This window comes from Moschus berezovskii, chromosome 3, assembly GCF_049115385.1.
Source record: "Moschus berezovskii isolate FMDL1 chromosome 3, NW_MosBer_1.0, whole genome shotgun sequence".
Taxonomy (NCBI): Eukaryota; Metazoa; Chordata; class Mammalia; order Artiodactyla; family Moschidae; genus Moschus; species Moschus berezovskii.
In genome coordinates this window covers 34,301,566-34,325,355 of record NC_142462.1, presented here as the reverse complement: position 1 = coordinate 34,325,355, position 23,790 = coordinate 34,301,566, and the positions used below count along the sequence as shown (strand labels likewise).

Genomic DNA, 23,790 nt, shown 5'->3' with positions numbered 1-23,790 from the left:
AGAAATATTTACTAAGATACTCTCTCATTTCTCAGAATTAAGCAAACTCTAACTTTTAGTCTCTGCATATGACAAGACCATTTAGAAGTCCATGCTCTAAAATTAGTTAGAGCAGTAATGTTGTGTTTGATAAAATAAAGGAAAATAAAATATTGCCCTTATTTATATGCCCTGCCCAAAATTATCTACTATCATTCCATGGTAAATTCAACCACTAGTTGTGCTAACTAGTTGTCTGAGGAATAGCTGCTCTGTGAATATGACAACTCAGGGCTCCATTCTCTGCTCTCAAGTTAAATGTGTCTTTTTTTTCTATTTTTGCCACAAAAGGGGAAGAAATCATAGTAAGCTTTATTTTAAAGATGCTGCATCTAGAAAAGAATTGACAATGTGACTGATGAACTGAGAACAGATATGCTACCTAGTCAAGTTTCAAAGCACAGTTTTGTATTAATGGAGTTTAAATTTGCTTATATCACTAAAGCAAACTGGTGCAAACCAAAGACAACAGAAAGAGATACAGGCTGTTCTAACTCTTCATATACACTCAACTGATTCAGTGGCTTTGACTGCGTAACAAATATGCTATTTTGTAAACATTCTATTGGTTATTTGGTCAAAGTATTTTAACAAAGGCTATATTTGCAAACAAAAAAATATTTTGACTAAATAGAGACACTTCATAAGCCAATGAAAAGATATGCAGAATACACAAGCTGCAATTAGGATTGCAGGGAAAAACATCAATAACCTCATATATACACTTGACACCACCCTTATGGCAAAAAGTAAAGAAGAGCCTCTTGATGAAAGTGCAAGAGGATAGTGAAAAAGCTGACTTAAAACTCAACATTCAGAAAACTAAGATCATGGCATCCGGTCCCATCACTTCAAGGCAAACAGATGGGGAAACAATGGAAACAGTGACAGACCTTATTTTCTTGGGCTTCAAAATCACTGCATATGGTGACTGCAGCCATGAAATTAAAAGATGCTTGATCCTTGGAAGAAAAGTTATGACAAACCTACATAGCATATTAAAAAGCAGAGACATTACTTTGCCGACAAAAGTCCGTCTAGTCAAGGCTAGGTTTTTCCAGTAGTCGTGTTTGGATGTGAGAGGTGGACTATAAAGAAAAGCTGAATGCTGAAGAATTGATGCTTTTGAACTGTGGTGCTGGAGAAGATTCTTGAGAGTCCCTTGGACTGCAAAGAGATTCAACCAGTCCATCCTAAGGGAAATCAGTCCTGAATGTTCATTGGAAGGACTGACATAGAAGCTGAAACTCCAACACTTTGGCCACCTGATGCAAAGAACTGACTCATTGGAAAAGTCCCTGATGCTGGGAAAGATTGAAAGCAGGAGGTGAAGGGGACAACAGAGGATGAGACGGTTAGATGGCATCACTGACTCGATGGACATGTGATGTGTCTGAGCAAGCTCTGGGAGTTGGTGATGGACAGGGAAGCCTGGCATGCTGCACTCCATGGGGTTACAAATAGTTGGACAAGACTGAGCGCCTGAACTGAACTTTACAATAAAAATAACAACACATACTCAATATATATTTTCTAGATTAGGTAACTCGCTCATTTCCTCATTTTCAGTTGGCATTCTGACAATCTGATGAATTAGAATCATGCTGGGTAGCAGTTTTTCCCTAAAGGTGAATATGCCTGAAAAGCTGATTCTTATAGGCCTTTTGGATTTGGAAATTCTTACCATTAACAAATATTAATTATGGTAGCTACAAAGTATAAACACGTTGGTTTGAAGATTTGTAATTTTTTAAAAATCACAACTTTTTAAGTTTGCATCTAAGGAACCCAAATCAATAGATCTAAGCTACTCTCTTAGCTTGTCTTCAGTAGGTGCCAAATGAGACAATTCGCTATTTCATCAATACCTTCTAAATGTAAAGGGCCTGTACTTATTATTTGCAAATAAAAATCCACACAGAAACCATAATCCATTTACTCATTCATTCATTTATTTATCTATCCAATATCCAGTAAAATATACAAAATTTGAAGGACTTTTACTTCTACATCAGAAACTGCTACTCAATTTTTTAAACACGTGTAGATGTCTTCTCACTAGATTCAATTAGAAGCGTGAGATACATATCATCTCTTGCCCACTATGCACAAACTACTAATATTGTTAAAATTACCATACTATGTTAGGTAATCTACAAAGTCAATGCAATTTCTATCAAAATACCAATGGCATTTTTTCATAGAACAAGAAAAAAAGAATTTAAATTTGTGTGGAAATACCAAAGAGCCTGAACATAAAAAAAAACAAAAAAACTTGCAACAGAAGAACAGAGCTGAAAGAATCACTCTCCCTGACTTCAGACTATACTAAAAACTACAGTAATCAAAACAGTATGGCATTGGCACAATAAGACAGATAAACGGAACAGAACAGACAGCCCAGAAATAAACTCACACACTTACATTCTATTTATCTATAATATGAAAGGAAGCAAGAATATACAAAAAAGAAAAGACAGGCTCTTCAATAAATAGTGCTGGGAATACTGGACAACTACATATAAAAGAATGAGATCAGAACACCCTCTAACACCATTTACAAAAATAAGTTCAAAATAGATTAAAGACCTAAATGTAAGATGAGAAATCATAAAACTCCCAGAGGAAAACATTAGCATAATATGCTGAGACATAAATCATAACCATTTTTTAGCTATATGTCCTAAAGCAAAGGAAATAAAAGCAAAATAAGCAAAGGGACTTAATTAAACTTAAAAACTTTTACACATCAAAGAAAACCTCTGACAAAATGAAAATAAAACTAACTAAATGGGAGAAAATATTTGCAAATGATATGACCAATAAGGGGTTAATATCCAATATATATAAATAGTTCATACAATTCAACATCAAAAACCCAAATAATCTGATTAAAAAATGGACAGAAGGACTGAGTAGATATTTTTCCAAAGAGGAAATAAAGATGGACAACAGACTATGAGCACGGAAAGATGCTCAACATTGCTAATCATCAGAGAAATGCAAATCAAAACTACAATGAGGTATCACCTCATACTTGTCAGAATAGCTATCATTTGAAAGACCACAAATAACAAATGTTGGCAAGAATGTGGAGTAAAGGGAACACTCCTACACTGCTGGTGGGAATATAAATTGGTTCAGCGACTGTGGAAAACATTATGAAGTTTTCTCAAAAATTTAAAACTATAACTATCTTATGACCCAGGTTTCCCTGGTGGCTTAGCAGTAAAGAATCTGCCCACAATGCAGGAGATATGGGTTTGATCCCTGGGTTGGGAAGCTATCCTGGAGAAGGAAATGGCAAGCCACCCCAAAATTCTTGCCAAGAAAATGCCATGGACAGAGGAGCCTGGTGGTTGCAAAGGGTCAAAAATGACTGAGCATGCACGCATACATACCTACACCATATGACCCAGAAATTTCACTCATGGGTATATAGCCAAAAAATCCCAAAACACTAATTCAAAAAGATATAGGCACCCCACTGTTCATAGCAGCATTATTTACACTGCCAAGATATAGAAGCAATGGAAGTGCCCATGAATGGATGATAAAATAAAGATGTGGTATACGTATGCAATGGAACAGGAGTCAGAAAAGAATAAAGTTTTGCAGTTTGCAGCAACATGGATGGACCTGGAGAACATTATGCTAGGTGAAATATGTCTGACAGAGAAAGACAAATACTGTATGATACCACTTATATGTGGAATCTAAAAACACAATAAACTAGTGAATATAACCAAAAAGAAGCAAACTCACGGAGAACAAACTAATGGTTACCAGCCAGGAGACAGAGGGAAGGGGGGCAATTTAGAGGTAGGGAATTCAGTTCAGTTCAGTTCAGTCACTCAGTCGTGTCCGACTCTTTGCGACCCCATGAATCACAGCACGCCAGGCCTCCCTGTCCATCACCAACTCCCAGAGTTCACTCAAATTCATGTCCATCGAGTCGGTGATGCCATTATATACAGGGCTTCCCTGATAGATCAGTTGGTAAAGAATCCACCTGCAATGTGGGAGACCTGGGTTCTATCCCTGGGTTGGGAAGATCCCCTGGAGAAGGGAAAAGCTACCCACTCCAGTATTCTGGCCTGGAGAATTCCATGGACAGTCCATGGGGTCGCAAAGAGTCAGACACGACTGAGCGACTTTCACTCACTTCACTTAATTATTATATACAGAGTAAGTTACATGGATATACTGTAAAACATAGGGCACACAGCCACCATTTTGTGATAACTACAGAGTATAACATTTAAAGCTGTGAATGACTATACTGTGCACCTGTAACTTATGTGTTAATAATATTGTACAAAAATAAATAAATGGTCTTATACAGATAACCACTTTAATATTTACATAACTCTTTAAGAATTAATTTTTAGAAAAAAATGTGTACTGTGCTCGTTTAGTGATTATGTGTAAGAAAGAACTATTCCAACAGTCTTTTGAAGTGACTGGAACAGAAGTTGATAAGCAGGCATTCAGAAAATATTTGCTGAACAAAGAGAAGACATTTGAAACTGTTATAAGCAAATGAAAGGGTGTTCAGAGTTCTTATAAAGCATATGCCTTGAGGGACCAAGAGATAGTTAGATTTCATGCAGTTCCCTCAGGGGTTTCCAATGCTTCTACCTTCTTTTCTGAATTATCCATTAATTGATTTACTCAGCCAGAATCATTGAATAGCTCTTCTTTGCCATGATGTGTACTAGGGATTTGTAATTCAGGTCATGGGGAGAAGGTCTTATATTACAGTTCAAGTTCACTATGCTTTATCACACCTTAGTCTTTTAACTTACAAACAACAGAAAAGAACAGCAGTGTGGTGGGATGGAAAGAGTATAGGTTTTAGAACCACAGCACAGCCCCTCCATATGGTAGTTCTGTGGCTTATACGAACCACTTAAGAAATAGCCATGATGTCCATAACATTTATAATCGAGAACCTGCCATGTAAGAGCTTAATACAAATACCCATAATTATTTAATAAAAAATAACCTTAGAAATGTATTTTAGCTGATCATGAAAGATACTGATATTACTGAAGATTTTAAAAACTTGTGAGAAATCTGAAGCATCAGTTCAGTTACTCAGTTCAGTTACTCAGTTCAGTTGCTCAGTTGTGCCCGACTCTTTGCGTCTCCATGGACTGCAGCATGCTAGGCATCCCTGTCCATCACCAACTCCCAGAGTTTACTCAAATTCATGTCCGTTGAGTCGGTGATGTCATTCAGCCATCTCATCCTCTGTCATCCCCTGCTCCTCCCACATCCTACAATTACTCAGAGATGAATGATATTAATAACTGCATAGAAGAAATACTAGATATATGAGCCAGATATGAAATGTTATATATTCTATTACATCTTAAAAATTATCTTGAAAACTTAGACCAAAAAGAAAATGTTCAATTTGTCTACGATTTTCTTTTTGCCACAGAAAAAAACAACATACAACAGAGACCACAAAGGCAATATGTATGGAAATTCTGGCTGGTAAAATAAGCAGTTATCTTATAGCCTATTATAAACGGAGTTTCAGAGAGACAGGCGCTTCTTCCAAAGATACTTATTACAGTCCAGAAACAATTAAAACTTTAGAAAAAAGAAAAGACACCATTTATTTCCTCCCCACTTCTGTGTTTCACATCCACACACAGATGTCAGAAAGCTCTTCACTTTCAATAAGTAGAAAACGGATTATATTAAGAAGGATATGCTTGTAATACTACACTAAAATTTATCTGGAGGCCACACTAGTGACCCAAATTAGAAAGGTGTGTGTGTGTATATATATATATATATATAGACAGAGAGATAAAGAGAGAGATGGGCATTCTTTGCCTGCAAAAGCCTTTATGAAGTATGACCTGTATGCCTGCCATGCAATCTCACCCTCACGCTCTTGAGTCCACAGAGCAAGATCATCTCATGACTCCATACTTTCACAGCCTATTCTCTCTGGCTAGTATGGATCCTCTTAGTCCAATTCTTTTACCCCTTGAAAACTACCACTCATTTTGAAAACACAAGTGGAATAACACTTGATGAAAGCTTCCCAGAACCTTTCAGAAAGAATTCATCATTTTATCCTCTCTATGTCTAAGGACATATATTCTCTAGAACAGTAAGTACCACTTTTATTTTGAACTGTGGTGCTGGAGAAGACTCTTGAGAGTCCCTTGGACTGAAAGGAGATCCAACCAGTCCATTCTAGAGGAGATCAATCCTGGGTGTTCATTGGAAGGACTGATGCTAAAGCTGAAACTCCAATACTTTGGCCACCTCATGCGAAGAGGTGACTCACTGGAAAAGAGTCTGATGCTAGGAGGGATTGGGGGTGGGAGGAGACGGGGACGACAGAGAATGAGATGGCTGGATGGCATCACCAACTCGATGGACATGAGTTTGAGTGAACTCCGGGAGTTGGTGATGGACAGGGAGGCCTGGCGTGCTGTGATTCATGGGGTTGAAAATAGTCGGACACGACTGAGCGACTGAACTGAAGAGCATATCAGCTCTAACTTCAAAGTGCTCATCACTGTCCCTGGCATATACTATGCGTTCAATTAATATTTTTTTAATTAATGACTTATTTTCTTGAGTCCTCCAAGGACAGTTTACAAGTATTTCTAGTTATACAAATTGAGCAGCAAGCAGAAATGGAATAGTTCAAAATAAACAGACTTATTATGGATTAAATTTGGTTCTTGAATAACTATAAACATCAAAGTCACAATTTTACATTTTTGTAGCAGAGCTAAATAATGTAGCCTCTCCTCTAATTAAGCCTGGATATGGTGACCACACTGGGAAGTTCAGAGAAGTTTGCTAAAATCTTTGCTCTTTCCAGGCAAGAGAAGGTGCTGTCTTCAGACATTCATATGCTTTTAAAAGCACTTGATTCAATCACCATTTCAATCAAAAATCAAAAATGTATACTTAATATCAAACCAGTCAGTCCTAAAGGAAATCAACCCTGTTTATCCATTGGAAAGACTGATGCTAAGGTGACGCTCCAATAATTTGGCCACCTGATGCAAAGAGTCAACTCACTGGAAAACACCCTGAGGCTAAGAGGAAAATGGGGTGACAGAGAATGAGATGGTTGGATGGCATCATCGATTCAATGGACATGAGTTTGAGCATGCTATGGGACATAGTGAAGGACAGGGAAGCCTGGCATGCTGCAGTCCATGGGGTCATAAAGAGTTGGAGATGACTTAGCAACTGAACAACAACACTTAATAACTATTTTCACATTATTTAATGAAACTGTGTTTGAAGGTTTTTAAAAGAAATAACTCATCTACCGGAGAAGGCAATGGCAAGCCACTCCAGTACTATTGCCTAGAAAATCCCATGGATGGAGGAGCCTGGTAGGCTGCAGTCCGTGGGGTCGCTAAGGGTCGGACACGACTGAGCGACTTCACTTTCACTTTCACACATTGAAGAAGGAAATGGCAACCCACTCCAGTGTTCTTGCCTGGAGAATCCCAGGGACGGGGGAGCCTGGTGGGCTTCCGTCTATGGGGTCACACAGAGTCGGACACGACTGAAGTGACTTAGCAGCAACTCATCTACTGTTAACTTTGTCATGGGAGAATAAGTACAAAATAGCAATATCCTTTCATGCTGTGAATACTTGATCTACTTTTATGTAAAGGCACAGTACCACAAATAGTATTATGATAATAAAAAACTCATAGCTCAATGAATATAATCACATACTAAAGTTGAGAACTTAATGTATGTATCATGTAAGTTACCAAGCCAACTTGATAAACAGACAAATTCATATGTAAGGTAATATAAAAGTCTATTATCCCATTAAAATTTCTTTAAAATATTAACAGCATTTAAGTTGCAAATATAGGCAAAAATAACTTATAATACTGAAACCAGTATAGTTTTTTAATGTATGTTTTTAGTTTTACTACTAATTAACACAGGATATGCTCACAGACAATCCAAGTCAAAGTAAATAAATTTATCTCACCTATTTTTCTATAAATAGTACAGATATAGGAGTATATATTTTTGCAGAGTGCAAATCTGAAGTTGAATTTTCCTCAAATATCAACACAAATATATTTATTTTAATGCATATTCTTAAAAATAGGAATTTCCTATCATTTTTCCTGAGGCTATTTTCAAATTAAAAGTGACTCTCAAATGAAAATTTGAAGTATGCATGATACACAGGCCAACTTCTGTGTATTGTTTTATTTCTGCAACAATATACAGAAACCCGTCAAAACTTCACTGATTAAAAACTTTGCCTATGTAATTAGGATACATTATCAACAGGATTTTGCCCTTGGGAATTTATATATAAATGTTAAATTAGGAAAAACAGAATGGGTCAAAAATTTCTTATCATGCACTTGTTTGCTATTGCTTACAAATAAACAAAACACCTCAAATCCTACAGTACCAACAAGTTAAAATCTAAAATCTTGCAAGTGAAGGATATATTAACATAATCTGATATTTTTCCTAAAAAGAGACCTTACTAAAGACCGAAATAAAATTTAATACCAGAGAATAAATGACTCAAAAACTATATCCAAAACAAAAACTTTTAATTTGTTGTATTTCTTGTTTCAACTACTTTTTAAAGTTCTTTGGGGGAAAAAAGTATAATACAAAATGTATATATTAATAAACATTTTAATTACTGCCTACATTTTCTAAAGAAACTGGAAACAATCAATTAATCTACTGGCGTTTTAATGTGAGAGGGAAAACACACATATTATGAAGGAAATGGAATAAGACTGCCTAAGCCAACATTCCTTGGAACTAAGAAAGCCAAGAGTTGCCATGTGCAAAAATATGTGCAAAAAATTCTATAGCCCAATGAAGTTTGCGAAATGCCTGTTCAAAACAGTGAAATAGGTAGTGAAGGGCCTCCTAGAGCAGGCAATATGCTAATGTCTATTTTAAATCACATCATATGTTATCATAGGCAGAGTTTTCCAGAATTACTCAATAAAATTTTTTTCCCTTTTTTGTTTTTTGCATAAAGACAGGAACATACCTGGCCAGTGGTGAACATACCTGTATAACAACATCTAGGTCTTGATGTAACTTTTTTGGATACTCATATTCCTTGTCTTTGTAGCAATATTCAGGACCCCAAACCAAACATTTTTTTGGACCACTGTTACAATGGCTCCGTTAACCACTCTGCTGTGGTCAGAAATTTACATTTCTCTCTTGCATTTCATGTTGGTTCAATGGACATTTGTTTTCTAATTTTGCACTTTCAGAGAAAGAAGTACCAACCTGAATGCTTCAAGGTACTCAATATCTCCCATGGGGGGATCAAGGCCACCTGTCCAGGCAATATTTATATTGTACCCTTCTCCGAGGCCTGTTCCAACCTAGGAAGAGAAAAACCACACCACAGTGGGTAGAGGAGAGCACAGGGAAGAAGCAAGAAGACAGGAAAACAAACACATGTGTGCTCTTGAAATAAACATCAAACAACATGTCAAATCAGTCCAACCTTGCTTGACAACCAGTGCTCTGGGTTATGCACTTGTTCTGCACTGGTTCTTGGTCCCGTGGGACAATTCAGTAATCTCGTGTAATTTAAAACACCAGCAAAGGACAAGAAAATTAGGGGTAATCATGCAATGCAATTACCTGAAAGATACAAATAAAAGTGGGGCTCTAAAGAAATAAACCGAACCTCATTTGGGGCTCCACTGCCAGGGAAAAAGTTCCCTTCATCATAGCGATGGAGTGAAATATACAGGATGTTGGGGTCAGCATAAAAGGCTTGCTGTGTACCATTTCCATGGTGAACATCCTACAGGGAAAAGAAAACAGATGACAAATACAGTCACGTCTAACTCTGTGTAGAAACAACTTTCCTGATGTCTAGTTCCCTGTCTTTCTACCCCACCCTCCTTTTCATTTTCTGTCTTCTGTATCCCTCTTTCTTTCCCGTGTTCAGCTTGCTTCCACACCACCCCCCTTTACTTCCTGAACTTTCAGGCAAATTACCCTTTAATGCACTCATTTTTTAAACTGGCTTCTAAAAATCAGGAAACCACAGAGAACATGCCCTGGAGACTCCAGATGAGCAGTCATTGAGAAAGCCCAGTCCTTTGGTACAATTAGATATTTATACACCGGCCCTTTGTACTCTTTGCTTCAGTGATGGAATCTTGCATCCTGTTTTATGGAGGAATTTTATGACTTATTAACTGCCAACAGTTCATAACCCCTCAGGCTTAATTAACTAGCCTCATTGGCCTCTGAAGAAAGACTAATGTTTAAACTACAAACCAGTATTCTGCAGAAGGATCTATGGCTTACAGAGCATTTTCACAATTCTTGACAGAACACTAAACATACGTGTATGCATTGATTTGCCAAGTCCCACCATTAAGGTCAAAGGCTTTGCAACCAGCTGAGTAAATTGGCTTTCTTGAAGCGTTCAGTTCAGTTAGCGGTCCCTCAGCAGTTAGAATGACTTCAAAAGAGATGCCAGATGCAAAAAGGACTTCATACTTTATTTTGGTAAAATTGTGACGGCAAGAATCGAAGACACAGGAGCATGAGCTCATTAGCTATTAAATCATTTGGGCCAAAGCAGAACGACGGCATGGGCCTTTATGCAATCTTTTTCAATCTGCCTAATTTTAATATTATATATTTAATATATTATGGCTCTCTTCCTAGCTGCCTTCCTCCTCTTTTTTCTTTCCCTATACCATTCCTCCTTCCCACAAAAAAAAGGTCAGTTTCATCAAAATGAATGAAAAAAATTCTTATGGCATTCATATTCAATAATGATACAAAACCTGGCGTGCTGTGATTCATGGGGTCACAAAGAGTCGGACACGACTGAGTGACTGAACTGAACTGAACTGAATGATACATAACTCTTTTTTCTAATTGTTTTATGATACAAACATGCTGAAACTGATACAAGATATGGGAAAAATAAAACTAACAGCATTGTTTAATGTCCTTACTAAAAGACCTCAAGCATTAAGAGTCTCCATTAATGTGGTTCCTAAATAGCTTCTGAACAAAATAAAATAAATGACTCTAAAAGCAAATAACCTACATATTTGTATTTAATATAGTATTACTGCTACATGTGTAACATATAGTTTCAGGTTCTGTTATAAAAAAATTTTGGTTACTTGTAACTACCTACTTACACTGTACTTTATTTTGTATCAGTATGAATCACACTACTTTCAACAATGATTCCTAAAAATTTGAGTCAGGTACCATACTAAACATCTCACAAAGATTATTTAATGTTCATATGAGGTATATGGTATTATCCCTAATTTAAAAGGTAAGTAGACTGAGACTTGGAGAGTTTCAGTAACTTTTCAGGACAAGGTCTTGAATCCACTTCTTACTCCTAAGGCCAAACTCATAACCATTATGCTCTTAACTTACAATTACATTCATTATCTCTTTGATTCTCTTGGTAAAACTATGAAGTGAGACTGGTGGTCATTATTGCCCCTTATTGAGGTTTATATAAGTTGTCTCCACTTCAACCTCCAGCCCAAAACTCCCTCACTAGACACCATCAAAACCTACATCTGGTGATTTATGAAAGCCTGAAGTGATCTTGCCTTCCACAGTGCAGACAGACACTAATATACCTTCCCTCTTTCATACAGTACACACATCCAGTTAAGGAATCATAGAATATTTGGGAAGATAGGCATCCTTCCAGAAACTTGTCTTGGCTAAAGGCATACACACATCAGGGGAAAATACAGCATACTGAAAAATATTAAATCTTGGATTTCAGGATGTTCAAAGGACAGGAAGGAGGAGATAGTAAAACTTTTCCTTTATGAGAACAGAAATGAAATAATTTAACCCACAAGAGTCTCAAATTTGCTAATAGATATCTAGAGAATAGACAAAATACTTTGAAAAACAGCACTGATAGAAAGCTTTGTTTCTATTACAAGACAGAATTCTCAGTCAGTGTTTTAAGAAAAATTGTGCTCTGGGCCTAGACATAGCAACAGTTTGAAAACCAGTAAAATATTGTCTTGATGTTGTAAGACAGTCACATAAAAGATAATTTGTCTTAGATATAAAATAATTTGTTTTGTAAAACAGGTTGGGTACTTATCATTGCATAAATTTCAAAATAAGAACTACGGTCTTGCCCACAGCACGATAAGGCTTCAACAGATACTATTCATTAAAATTTACAAATTCATTCTAAAAATACATGGATAATTCTTTACTCCATATTTATATTCACAAAGCATTCAGAGATATAGGTAAATTCAAATGTGCCTTTTGTTTTGGGCAACAACTTATATTCTTGAAAGTATTTTTTCAGCTTTCTCTGAAAATACACATACAAAGTGCCTACTGGTCAGGTATGATCTGAGGACTTTTTCTCCATAGCAACAACATAAGACAGTCATTGGTGATGATGAGGACTTGCTATAGTAAGAAAATGAACCAAATAACTCACAGCCTCAAAACAGATCTTACGTCTAAGATTTGCTGGAAAATACTAAAAAATCACTAGCTTACTAGCTAAAGATATACTGTGAAAATGTATTCTATGCAAGGATTTAGAGCCAGTATGTTTTCACTACAATGTTAAAATAGCTCTGAATAAATTATATTCTATCAACTAATGTTATTACTTACAATTATTTAGTACTGGCAATTCTTGGGTCAAGTTTGGTGCTTGACTGAAAACTGAATTCCCAAAAATCTAAGGACATCTGAGGCATCCTTTTTAAAAATGAAAATAGCCTAAAACGTATTATTTTCAACTGAAAGTCACGTTACATAAAAGCTACCTGAGTCATGCAGGCACATCCTAGGACAGGTTCATGCTCTGAACACAACGGCCAATCTCTTGCAAGCTGAAAAGAGAGTGCACCTGCTCCCTCTCCTCACCAATCTGAAGGTCTTTGGAATCTTCCCAGAAGGAAAACTAGAAGGAATAAGCTCCCCAGATAAACCAGAAATCATCCCTGCCTAAAATATTCAACTCCTCTAAATTTGGCTGCAGGCTCAAATACAGGGTGAATTAGAGTTCTGGCTCTCTAATTAGTAGGCATCTAAAAATGATGAATCTAGCTGCTGGAACAATGGAGTGGCTCTGGCTTCTGTTGGCCCAAGAACTGGTGGAGCTGCGGTTCCTACCAGTTAGCTAAAGTCAGTGAGTTTAGATATGCAGGAATGAAGATCTTTTGTCATTGAAGCACCTTTACTTTTCCTCTGCTCACTTGCAGAACAGACCTGTCAGCCAGGGAGAACGGATGTCTCAGCGCCACGTGGCACTTTAAAACTTCCTTCTCAGCAGCTGGAAGAAACAGGGGAATTTCCTCAAAGTGTTCCTGCAGCTGCAGAATCTGGAAGACTTGAAAGCAAGAATATGCGGGCTGGTGGTGATCTCAGAGGCAACCCTTTGGAAAGAACCTCGTATGTTTAGAGAACATGAAACAAAACCTTCTCTTCTACTGCAGCCTGCTGGGAAATCAGCGTCCTTTATGTGGGATAATGGAGCAAATTCATAATCAAAGGCCAGTAAGCTTACAGGACACTCCTGGTAGCTACCAAGCAACTTATTTTATAAATCATAGCAAATTATATCCCGCAAATCTTTTTATTCTTATATGAATGTACAAAAACAAATCTTTACACACAAATCCTCTGAGGCACAAGATATCCATCCATCACCATCCAGGCATTTTAGCTTTCATGTCTATTGTACAGTCCATTGCTCTAGAGTTGAGATGTCACACATGTACTTTCAAAGCTCTTAACAGTTATTATCTTCCTAGTAGTGGAGAGTCCTCAGAAAATAACATGAAGAAATTCTGAAAGACAGGGTGACAGTTTACCAATCTCTTTCCTGCATAATTTTGACAAATTTAGAATGTGTAGAAAGATTTTCCTCACAATCCTTGGTCTTCATCTGCTGCCCTTTCTTCAAGTTTTTAGCTTATCTTTCTAGCAGAACTTAAGTGTTTTAGAAGCATATTAAAATTATTTTAAAGATTTACTATCATAAATCATGCAAGCCAATAATTATTCATTCTTTAAAATGTCATTTTGTATATACATGGGAAAATAGGAACTGATGTCCTCGTTTTTGTAAAATTTTAAGACCTCACTGCTGTAGTATATCTAGGCCTTCAACACGTTTCTTTAATGTTGAACTATGACCTACACTGAAACTTCAGCATGTTTGGAAAACACATGGAAAGCTGGGTTTCAATACTCTCAGCACTAAAGAACTTGTAGGAAGACTACAATACAGTATGGGGGAAAACATCCATTCCTCTGGAACACTAGAAATGGTTATCAGCCTTTTATTCCTTTTTTCTTTACTTTAACTTGACTAAAATTTCTTCACAGGGCTTTGTTTGCTCTCTCCCCACCCTCTGGCAGGCCTGCCTAACTGAATCAGAGGACCAGGCGGTAAGGCCATGGCTTCCCAATAAGATTTAATTATGAGTGCAGATATGAACAAGATTTAGACTATTAAGCCTTGCACTTCAAAAAAACTTCTAACATATTTTGCCTTTAAATCTTTTATCACCTGCAAAAATTAATTAAGTGCAGATGCAGCAGGTTCGCTTTGGATGCCAGGGTTCATTTCCTGTCTATGCTTTGTCAGACAACCTATTACACCTCCTCGTGAACTGGAGGCAAACCGAAAACGGGGCTCATAAATCACCAGTCAGTTTTCTTTCGCCCTTTCCTGGGCTAGTCCTTTTGTATGGGGCAGATCTCCAGCTCATTATTCGTGAATCTACTATAGACAACATGCCAAGTGTCATCTGCATTTAAACAAACCATTTGTTAAACAAATTATAACTCTATTGTGTAAGAATGCATCATGTTAAAAGGCAAGACTAATCGAATGCCTCTGACTCTTAATCACGCAGGGTTCCTGCCGGCAGTCATCCCAAACTGGCATACATGATCTGAGATCTTTTCAGAAAAAAAAGAAAAATGACACGCTGACTTGTTTTAATAATACCACTGTTGCACAACAAGCAACATGATTGCTAACCAGGGGAAGTGGCCAATTGGTTACCAAAGCAACAACATTCTTTCCAGCACATCTGACTATTTAAAGTCTATATTCTGCAGGGAAAAGTAAATTCAGGTTCTGTTGGGTTATTTTAACTGTGGAAGTATCAATTCATTTAAGGATCATAAAAGTTGCCCCGATCTGCGCCTTCTTCTCATTAAATTGCAGTTAACACCATGAAAGTGAAACGTGAATGTTTATGGTTTCAGAACTGCAATCCTGAATTTAATGAGTTTCCACATTCAAAGGAAACACACCCTTCAGTTGTTTGCAAGTGCTAAAAACAAGGCAAACAGAGAAATACAAATTCAGTCCCTTTTATCTAGAGTCACTGAAAATGCAGCTCTGGCCAGGAATACATACCAGATCTACAATCAATATCTTGCTTATATTTAGTTGGTCTCTCAAGTATTTGGCGGTAATTGCAACTGAATTAAAAAAGCAGAACCCCCTGCGGAATAGAGAAGAACAGAGAAATAAGAAAGCAAATCAGCCAGGAAAACCATTATAAATAATGTTCAGAGCATTTTTTAAAATGCTATATGATCTCTGAAGCCATAAATCTGCTTCTGGGAGTACCTCGCAAGATTTCTCAGTCCATCTGCTAACAATTAGAGGCTTCAGAGACATGCATGGGGCAGGTGACCGCCAGGAACCGTGGCGCTGGGAGATGGCCAGCAGTCCTTGGTACTTACATGGCTGTGGATTCCTCAGCATGATGGCCTGGGGGCCTCACCACAGCAAATCCATTCTGTAGGAACAAGACAGATTTTCAGTGATCAGACAGGAGAGGACTGCTTAGATCTCCATGTACCAAGAGCATCAGGCACACACAAAAAGAGTAGAATCTATAAGAGGCTTCAGAAAAGGTTTTCGTGCCCACACACCATTTCGTAGAATGAACAGAAACAATATATAGATCATGTTTTCTCAGATCATATCTCAGATAGAAGGCTCCCACAGAGCCAGGGGAAGAACAGGGGTTTGGGAGTTGTACCAAGCAGACAAATGGCATATCAGCTATTATCCTAGTGTGATTCATTTTCAAGGACCAGTTCTTATTTAATGACACCAGCATTCTAGAGAGGGAGAACAAGTTCATTCTTGGTGCAGGTTTGGGTCAAAGTTCAGAAAGACTAGGGAAGATCCAAAGCGAAAATTCTTTAGCTGGACGCCCTCAATGGTTATTTCCACTCCAATGTCAGCAAAATGATAAATTTACACTCGCACACTCACATACACACAAAAGAAACCCCAGAAAGGTGAAAAAGAACAATGGAAAGCCCATATTTCTTCCAGTCTATAAATTTAGCTTGGATGACTGCCAAGACTTGCAACTTTATTGGATTCCCTAAGTCAATTTCTAGCCCACATTCTGGAATTTTATAAAGAATTCCAGGGCTGAGTAGCAATCAGATCTATCCATGATCAAGGAATGCCTTAACCTCCAGATTAGTTGGAATGCATCACGGAAAGCTGAAGTAACTCCAGCATGAAGGCAGGCAACTATAAATCCTTGCAAAGCCAGCATGCTCAGAAAAGTTGGGTTACTTGATGCGAAAACAAGAAATCATTTATCAGATGGTTCACACCACCTTTCACTTAACTATGGCACAAGTAATATGCTCACAACAGAATATTTCTTTAATATAAATCCTAAAAATTTCAAATAATTTTAATATACCCCAGGGATATTTGTTTCCAAATCTTACTATAAGCATAAAAATATTCCCAAGAAAAACAGTCTATTCCCACGAGCTTTAAATATACACAAATTTTTCTAGAACATAATGGTAACTGACATACAATGAGTTAATCCGCTACGTATTTTGATGGGTCTATTGTTGTTGTTGTGTTAGTTGTCAGTTGTGTCTGACTCTTTGTGACCCCATGGACTGTAGCCTGCCAGGCTTCTCTGTCCATGGAATTCTCCAGGGAAGAATACTGGAGTGGGTAACTATTCCCTTTTCCAGGGGATCTTCCCGACTCAGGGATTGAACCTGGGTCTCCTGAATTACAGGCAGATTCTTTACCACCTGAGCCACCAGGGAAACCCCTACATAATGATAATCCCAGAAACAGATGTCAGTAACACAACACCAATTACAAACCTAGGAATAATGATAAACATACTCTATATTCTTATTTTTAAGCAACTCACTATTTCTGTGACTAAAAAGATTAGCAAAAAAGAAACTACTAATGAACAACACAAGACAATAGGGAGTGATTTTTAAGATTGTTGTGGAAATTTTTAAGATTGTAGAGTGAAACTCTAGAGTTCTACATGACTTTTGAGAATGAAGAATTAGATTATGTGCAATACACTTTTTTGGGAAAACAGTAGTTAGGGTGAAAATAACAACAAATATAATACAAGGTAATATAACTAGCATGTAACATAATTTTATAATTAGGTTAATACTAATTGTCTTTTATAATTAAATTAAAATATTATGTTTTATGTGTGAAGGGCATGACTAGACAGTAGAAAGAAGACATCCCACAATCAATAACTATAAGAAAAAATATTAACCTTAATTAGTAATCAAATAAAAACAGGTGAAAATCCCAACAGGAAGCCATTTTTCCACTTAGGAAATAAAAACTTTTAAAACTACTCCATGGGGTGGTACCTATATATTCATAAATGCTGTTTGCAGGAAGATAACTTATTAGAGTCTTTCTGGAAGATAATCTGGCTCTATACATTTAGAGCCTTTACAAAACATTTACCCTTTGAATTAGTAATCTATTACTACTTAAAGGAGTTTTGCCCTAAAGGAGTTATTGTGTAGACAAATGTTTGTGTAAAAGATTATGTTTTATTTACAATAAGTAAAATGAAAATTATCTAATTAACATCAGGCAAATGGTTAAATGAAATATGGTCCATCTATACAACAGAATATTAAGACAGTCATTACAATTTTGTTGTTACAAATATTCAGCAGAACAGAAAAGACAGCAATTTTAGAAGTATTAGTGTTAAAAATAATATATACAGTATGATCTATCTGTGTGATGGTATTACGTGGGTTACATTTACTTAAACATTTCAAGTATTTTCCAAATGATTTTACAACAAACATCAATTATTCCAGAGTGAAAAAACATAAAACAGAGAGAAGGTTGAAAGGTAAATTTTAAAGGGTCTAACAAGTAGAGTTGTATTCACAAAGGTGAAAAAGGACGTAACTGATATTCTGGGCAGGGGGAAAACATAAATGAAAAATAATTCCGAAAAATAATTTTCGAAAACATTATGTACAGAAAATCAACCTGAATAGAATTCACATTAAGGAACAAAATGGAAGTGAAATTGTACAGGTAACTAGCTAGATTACAGAAGAAAAATACAATTTATTAATAGAATTAATAAATAGAATTTATTTCCATCTTCCTCTTTTCCCTTACAGCCAAATTTGAACAAAGGGTCTGCCTTTCACTATACAGTTTTCTTCAGTAACCTGTACCACTTTACTGAACTGCTTGTGTTTAGACTGAAAATTATCTTCTTGCCAATAACAAATATTTCCTTATTCATCATGGTGTACCCATACTTTCTAATGTGTTCTCAGAAATGGAGAAGTCCCCTACATTTTCCCAGTCTTTTCTGAGGTCCCTGCCCCTGCATTTTCTTAGCTGAAAGTTGGAAAAGGTGCTTCTCCCATAATCTGGTCAGGTGGCAGCTATTTTCTCTCTCACATCTCACATCTCATCTGCCTGCAGCAGCAGATGGAGCTTTGTGTTCTCCTTTCTCATGGCTGCTTTGGGAACATGAAGCCCATTGCACCAACTCCCAACAACAATCTCTTATAGAAAAAAGGACTAGATCACCCAGAAAGAGGGCAAACAGAACACAAGAAGATGACTGAGCCTTGGGGCAATCCAACTCTCTTTCCCTCTTGTTGCACTAGAGGATTGCTAGTTCTCTTAGAATCTCTCTCTTAAAACTGTGGTTAGAGTAACATCCCCTCTTCCTTTTCCGCTATCGTTTAGTGTTTTTGTAAATAACATATTAAATTCATATTAAAATTCCCAATTGTATTCATTTCATCAAAATGTAAATAGGCTCAAGTTCATGCCATCTTAAAAATAAAATTATATACATATATATATGTATATACATATAACTTATATACATATGTATATATATACATATATGTTGCTGGGAGAAATATCAATAACCTCAGATATGCAGATGACAGCACCCTTATGGCAGAAAGTGAAGAGGAACTCAAAGGTCTCTTGATGAAAGTGAAAGAGGAGAGTGAAAAGGTTGGCTTGAAGCTCAACATTTAGAAAACAAAGATCATGGCATCTGGTCCCATCACTTCATGGGAAATAGATGGGGAAACAGTGGAAACAGTGTCAGACTTTATTTTTGGGGGCTCCAAAATCACTGCAGATGCTGACTGCAGCCAGGAAATTAAAAGATGCTTACTCCTTGGAAGGAAATTTATGACCAGCCTAGATAGCATATTAAAAAGCAGAGACATTACTTTGCCAACCAAGGTCCGTCTAGTCAAGGCTATGGTTTTTCCAGTGGTCATGTATGGATGTGAGAGTTGGACTGTGAAGAAAGCTGATCGCCGAAGAATTGATGATTTTGAACTGTGGTGCTGGAGAAGACTCTTGAGAGTCCCTTGGACTGCAAGGAGATCCAACCAGTCCATTCTAAAGGAGATCAATCCTGGGTGTTCATTGGAAGGACTTATGCTAAAGCTGAAACTCCAATACTTTGGCCACCTCATGTGACGAGTTGACTCACTGGAAAATGAGTCTGATGCTAGGAGGGATTGGGGGTGGGAGGAGACGGGGACAGAGAATGAGATGACTGGATGGCATCACCGACTCGATGGACGTGAGTTTGAATGAACTCCGGGAGTTGGTGATGGACAGGGAGGCCTGGCGTGCTGATTCGTGGGGTCGCAAAGAGTCGGACACGACTGAGCGACTGAACTGAACTGAATATATACATACATACATACATATGTATATGTGTATATGTATATGTGTGTATATATGTATATGTGTATATACATATATATATATATGCACATACATATAACTTAGACGATACAAATATACACATACATAATATGTATCTCCATTCTTACTCCCATTAATTCTGTCACACTTCTTTTCTTCCCCTTTTAAGGCTAAAAAGGTGGTCTATCCTGCTTTCTCTTTTTGTCTTTTCTTCACCTCTGCTTCAGTCACCTATCTCTAATATATTTTGGACCTCCATTAGCTCACCTAAGAAGCTCTTACTAAGGTCACCAATAGCCTCCATATCACTAAATAATGATATTTTTATGCTCTCGGCCTACTTGGTCTCATTGGCTTTAAACGCTATTTGCTATATCTTCCTTTTTAAAACAGTCTCTTTCCTTTGCTGTGACTGCATTTCTCCGGGTTTCCTTCTCTCTCCACCTCCTAGTCAGTGTCCCTTGAGGTTAATACTTCTCAATCTGCTCATTAAACACTGAAGTTACTCAGGAGCCAGTCTTAGGCTCCTCCTTTCTGTACTTACTCTGTAAACACCGTCACAACTCTCACGGAGCTCAATTACTACCCATCATCCAATATTTCACAGATTTTTATTTCCAGGATGAACCCTGCTCTAAGCATCAGATCAAAATACCAGGCTACTTACTTGATATATTCACTGGGATGTCCCAAGAGCACTCCCAATTTAGAATATCCAGGGTCAAACTACTGATCTTCTCCCAGCCTTCTCTAACTTACCAGTGATACCGTGATTCATCCCGTAGCCCAAGTCATGAACCAATGGGCTATGCTTAATGGCTCCCTCTCCCTATTCATCCTCTGAGATGTTCTATGCTTAGTTGCTCAGTCAAGTCTGACTCTTTGCAACCTCATGGACTATAGCCCACCAGGCTCTTCTGTCCATGGGATTCTCCAGGCAAGAATACTGGAGTGGGTTGCCATGCCCTTCTCCAGGGGATCTTCCCAACCCAGGGATCAAACCCACATCTCCTGCGGCTCCTTCACTGCAGGCAGAGTCTTTAACAGCTGAGCTACTTGGGAAGCCAATTCTTCCTCTATCTCATTTTAACTCATGACCAATTCCTGTTGATTTTGCTTTTAAATATCACTCATATCTCTGTACTTATATGTATATCCATTGCATGTTTTACCTTCTGAATTTCCGCCTTTGTCTCCATCACTCCTTTGTTAATTTGTGATTTCAATAACCACACAATCCATTGAATATAATGATTTCTTAGTTCTCTGACTCCTTGCCTTCCATAAATCTGTCTTCTGTTTACAGCCATACTCCTAGACCTTGCCATTGCCAATAAATAATGACATCTCTTCCAAAATCTCAACATCAAATACCCTGCTCTCCTATTTCCCAGATGAAGCTTCAACTGCACTGGGATTCCCAATTCTTTGGCCTTACTAAACTTTTGACATACAATATACATCATTCAATCCCCACCACCATGTTTACTTCCCTTCTAATATGGCTGAGACTTTAGAGCCCATCATTATATTTACTTCTCTGCATGTAAATTTAAACAACTTGTCCCTTTCCCCCTCCAACATACTCCCCCAGTATGTTGGTCTGCTTGGATTACCAAAATAAAATACCATGGTCTGCGTGCCTTACACAACGTCAGTTTACTGCTTATAGTTCTGGGGGCTGGAAGTTGAGATTAAGGTCTGACAGGATTTGGTTTCTGTTGATAGCTTTCTTCCTGGCTTGTGGATCTGTCTCTTTTGCCCCTGGAGTCCTCACATAAGGCTGTTTTCTAAGAGCATGATTACAAACACAGAGAGAACTCTGGTGCCTCCTCCACTTCTTAGAAGAGCACCAATGCTACTGCGTTAAGGTCCCACTCTCATGAAATTGTGCAACCTTTAACATATTCTCACGGACCCTTTCTACAAATGCAATCACATGGGGAGTTACAGCTTCAACATATACATTTGGGGAACACAAACACTCAGTCCATAACATAGTTTGAGTTGCTTTGTCCTTTTCTTCCTTCAACATACTCTCCTGTTAAAATTATAACTGATTAAAAACTTGAATCTGCTCTGTTCCTGCACCTAAAGTCAAAGTGTTAGCTACTCAGTCATGTTGGAGTCTTTGCAACCCCTAGCCTGCCAGGCTCCGCTGTCCATGGGATTTCCCAGGCAAGAGCACTGGAGTGGGTAGCCATTCCCTTTCTGCACCAAAATATATATAAAAGCCACACAATTGGTCTTCCTTTAAACTCATGATTTAAAACTTCAGTAGCTTCTTCATGATGCCCAGGGATTATACTATATTCCTTAGTTGATTAACTCTCCAAGTCTCTCATATGGTATTTCTACCTTCTTCTCTTTCTTCAAATCTCCATTAACCCTTACTCACCCTTTAACCTTGTGAAGACTTTGCTTCTCACTGAATTTAGTAAACAGAAGCAATTAGAATAAAATTTCCTCATCCTTCTATAATAAACTCCATCCATTTACTAGTGACCAATACCATATGGAAAAGAATCTGCCTGCAATGCAGGAGATGTAAGTTCGATTCCTCATGTGGGAAGATTCCCTGGAGAAGGAAATGGCAACCCACTCCAGTATTCCTGACTGGAGAATTCCATGGACAGAGGAGACTGGTTGGCTGCAGTGCATGGGATGGCAAAGAGTTGGACACGACTGAAGCGACTGAACAACAGCAACAATACTGCATACATGACCTGGCCTCTGTCCACCTTTTCAACTTCGTCTTGTACTACCATCCACTTTGCTTTCTTCACTCCAGTTCAGTTCAGTTCAGGCGCTCAGTCATGTCCGACTCTTTGCGAACCCATGAATCACAGCATGCCAGGCCTCCATGTCCATCACCAACTCCCGGAGTTCACTCAAACTCATGTCCATCAAGTCGGTGATGCCATCCAGCCATCTCATTCTCTGTCGTCCCCATCTCCTCCCGCCCTCAATCCTTCCCAGCATCAGAGTCTTTTCCAGTGAGTCAACTCGTTGCATGAGGTGGCCAAAGTATTGGAGTTTCAGCTTTAGCATCAGCCGAATGTGGTCCACTGGAGAAGGGAATGGCAAACCACTTCAGTATACTTGCCTTGAGAACCCCATGAACAGTATCAAAAGGCAAAATGATAGGATACTGAATGAGGAATTCCCCAGGTCGGCAGGTGCCCAGTATGCTACTGGAGATCAGTGGAGGAGTAACTCTAGAAGGAATGAAGGGATGGAGTCAAAGCAAAACCAATACCCAGTTATGGATGTGACTGGTGATAGAAGCAAGGTCCGATGCTGTAAAGTGCAATATTGCATAGGAACCTGGAATGTTAGGTCCATGAATCAAGGCAAATTAGAAGTGGTCAAACAGGAGATGGCAAGAGTGAACGTAGACATTCTAGGAATCAGTGAACTAAAATGGACTGAAATGGGTGAATTTAACTCAGATGACCATTATATCTACTACTGTAGGCAGGAATATCTTAGAAGAAATGGAGTAGCCATCATGGTCAATAAAAAGAGTCCAAAATGCAGTACTTGGATGCAATCTTAAAAACGACAGAATGATTTCTGTTTGTTTCCAAGGCAAACCATTCAATACTACAGTAATCCAGGCCTATGCCCCAACCAGTAACACTGAAGAAGCCGAAGTTGAACGGTTCTATGAA

The 23,790-nt window shown here is 37.9% G+C and overlaps 1 protein-coding gene across 1 annotated transcript in view; it reads right to left on the bottom strand.

Annotated features, from left to right (window-relative positions):
* LOC148778308 (histone deacetylase 9-like) overlaps positions 1 to 13,429 on the bottom strand; it is a 189,405-nt gene extending 175,976 nt beyond the window's left edge. Inside the window, exons 1-3 of the mRNA XM_088833608.1 lie at positions 13,318 to 13,429; positions 9,749 to 9,868; positions 9,340 to 9,437 (exon numbers count right to left, since the gene is read on the bottom strand). Coding sequence (XP_088689734.1) covers positions 9,340 to 9,371 — 32 coding nt within the window. The 5' untranslated portion in view covers positions 9,372 to 9,437; positions 9,749 to 9,868; positions 13,318 to 13,429. The remainder of the gene's footprint in view (positions 1 to 9,339; positions 9,438 to 9,748; positions 9,869 to 13,317) is intronic.
* Between the last annotated feature and the right edge of the window lie 10,361 nt (positions 13,430 to 23,790).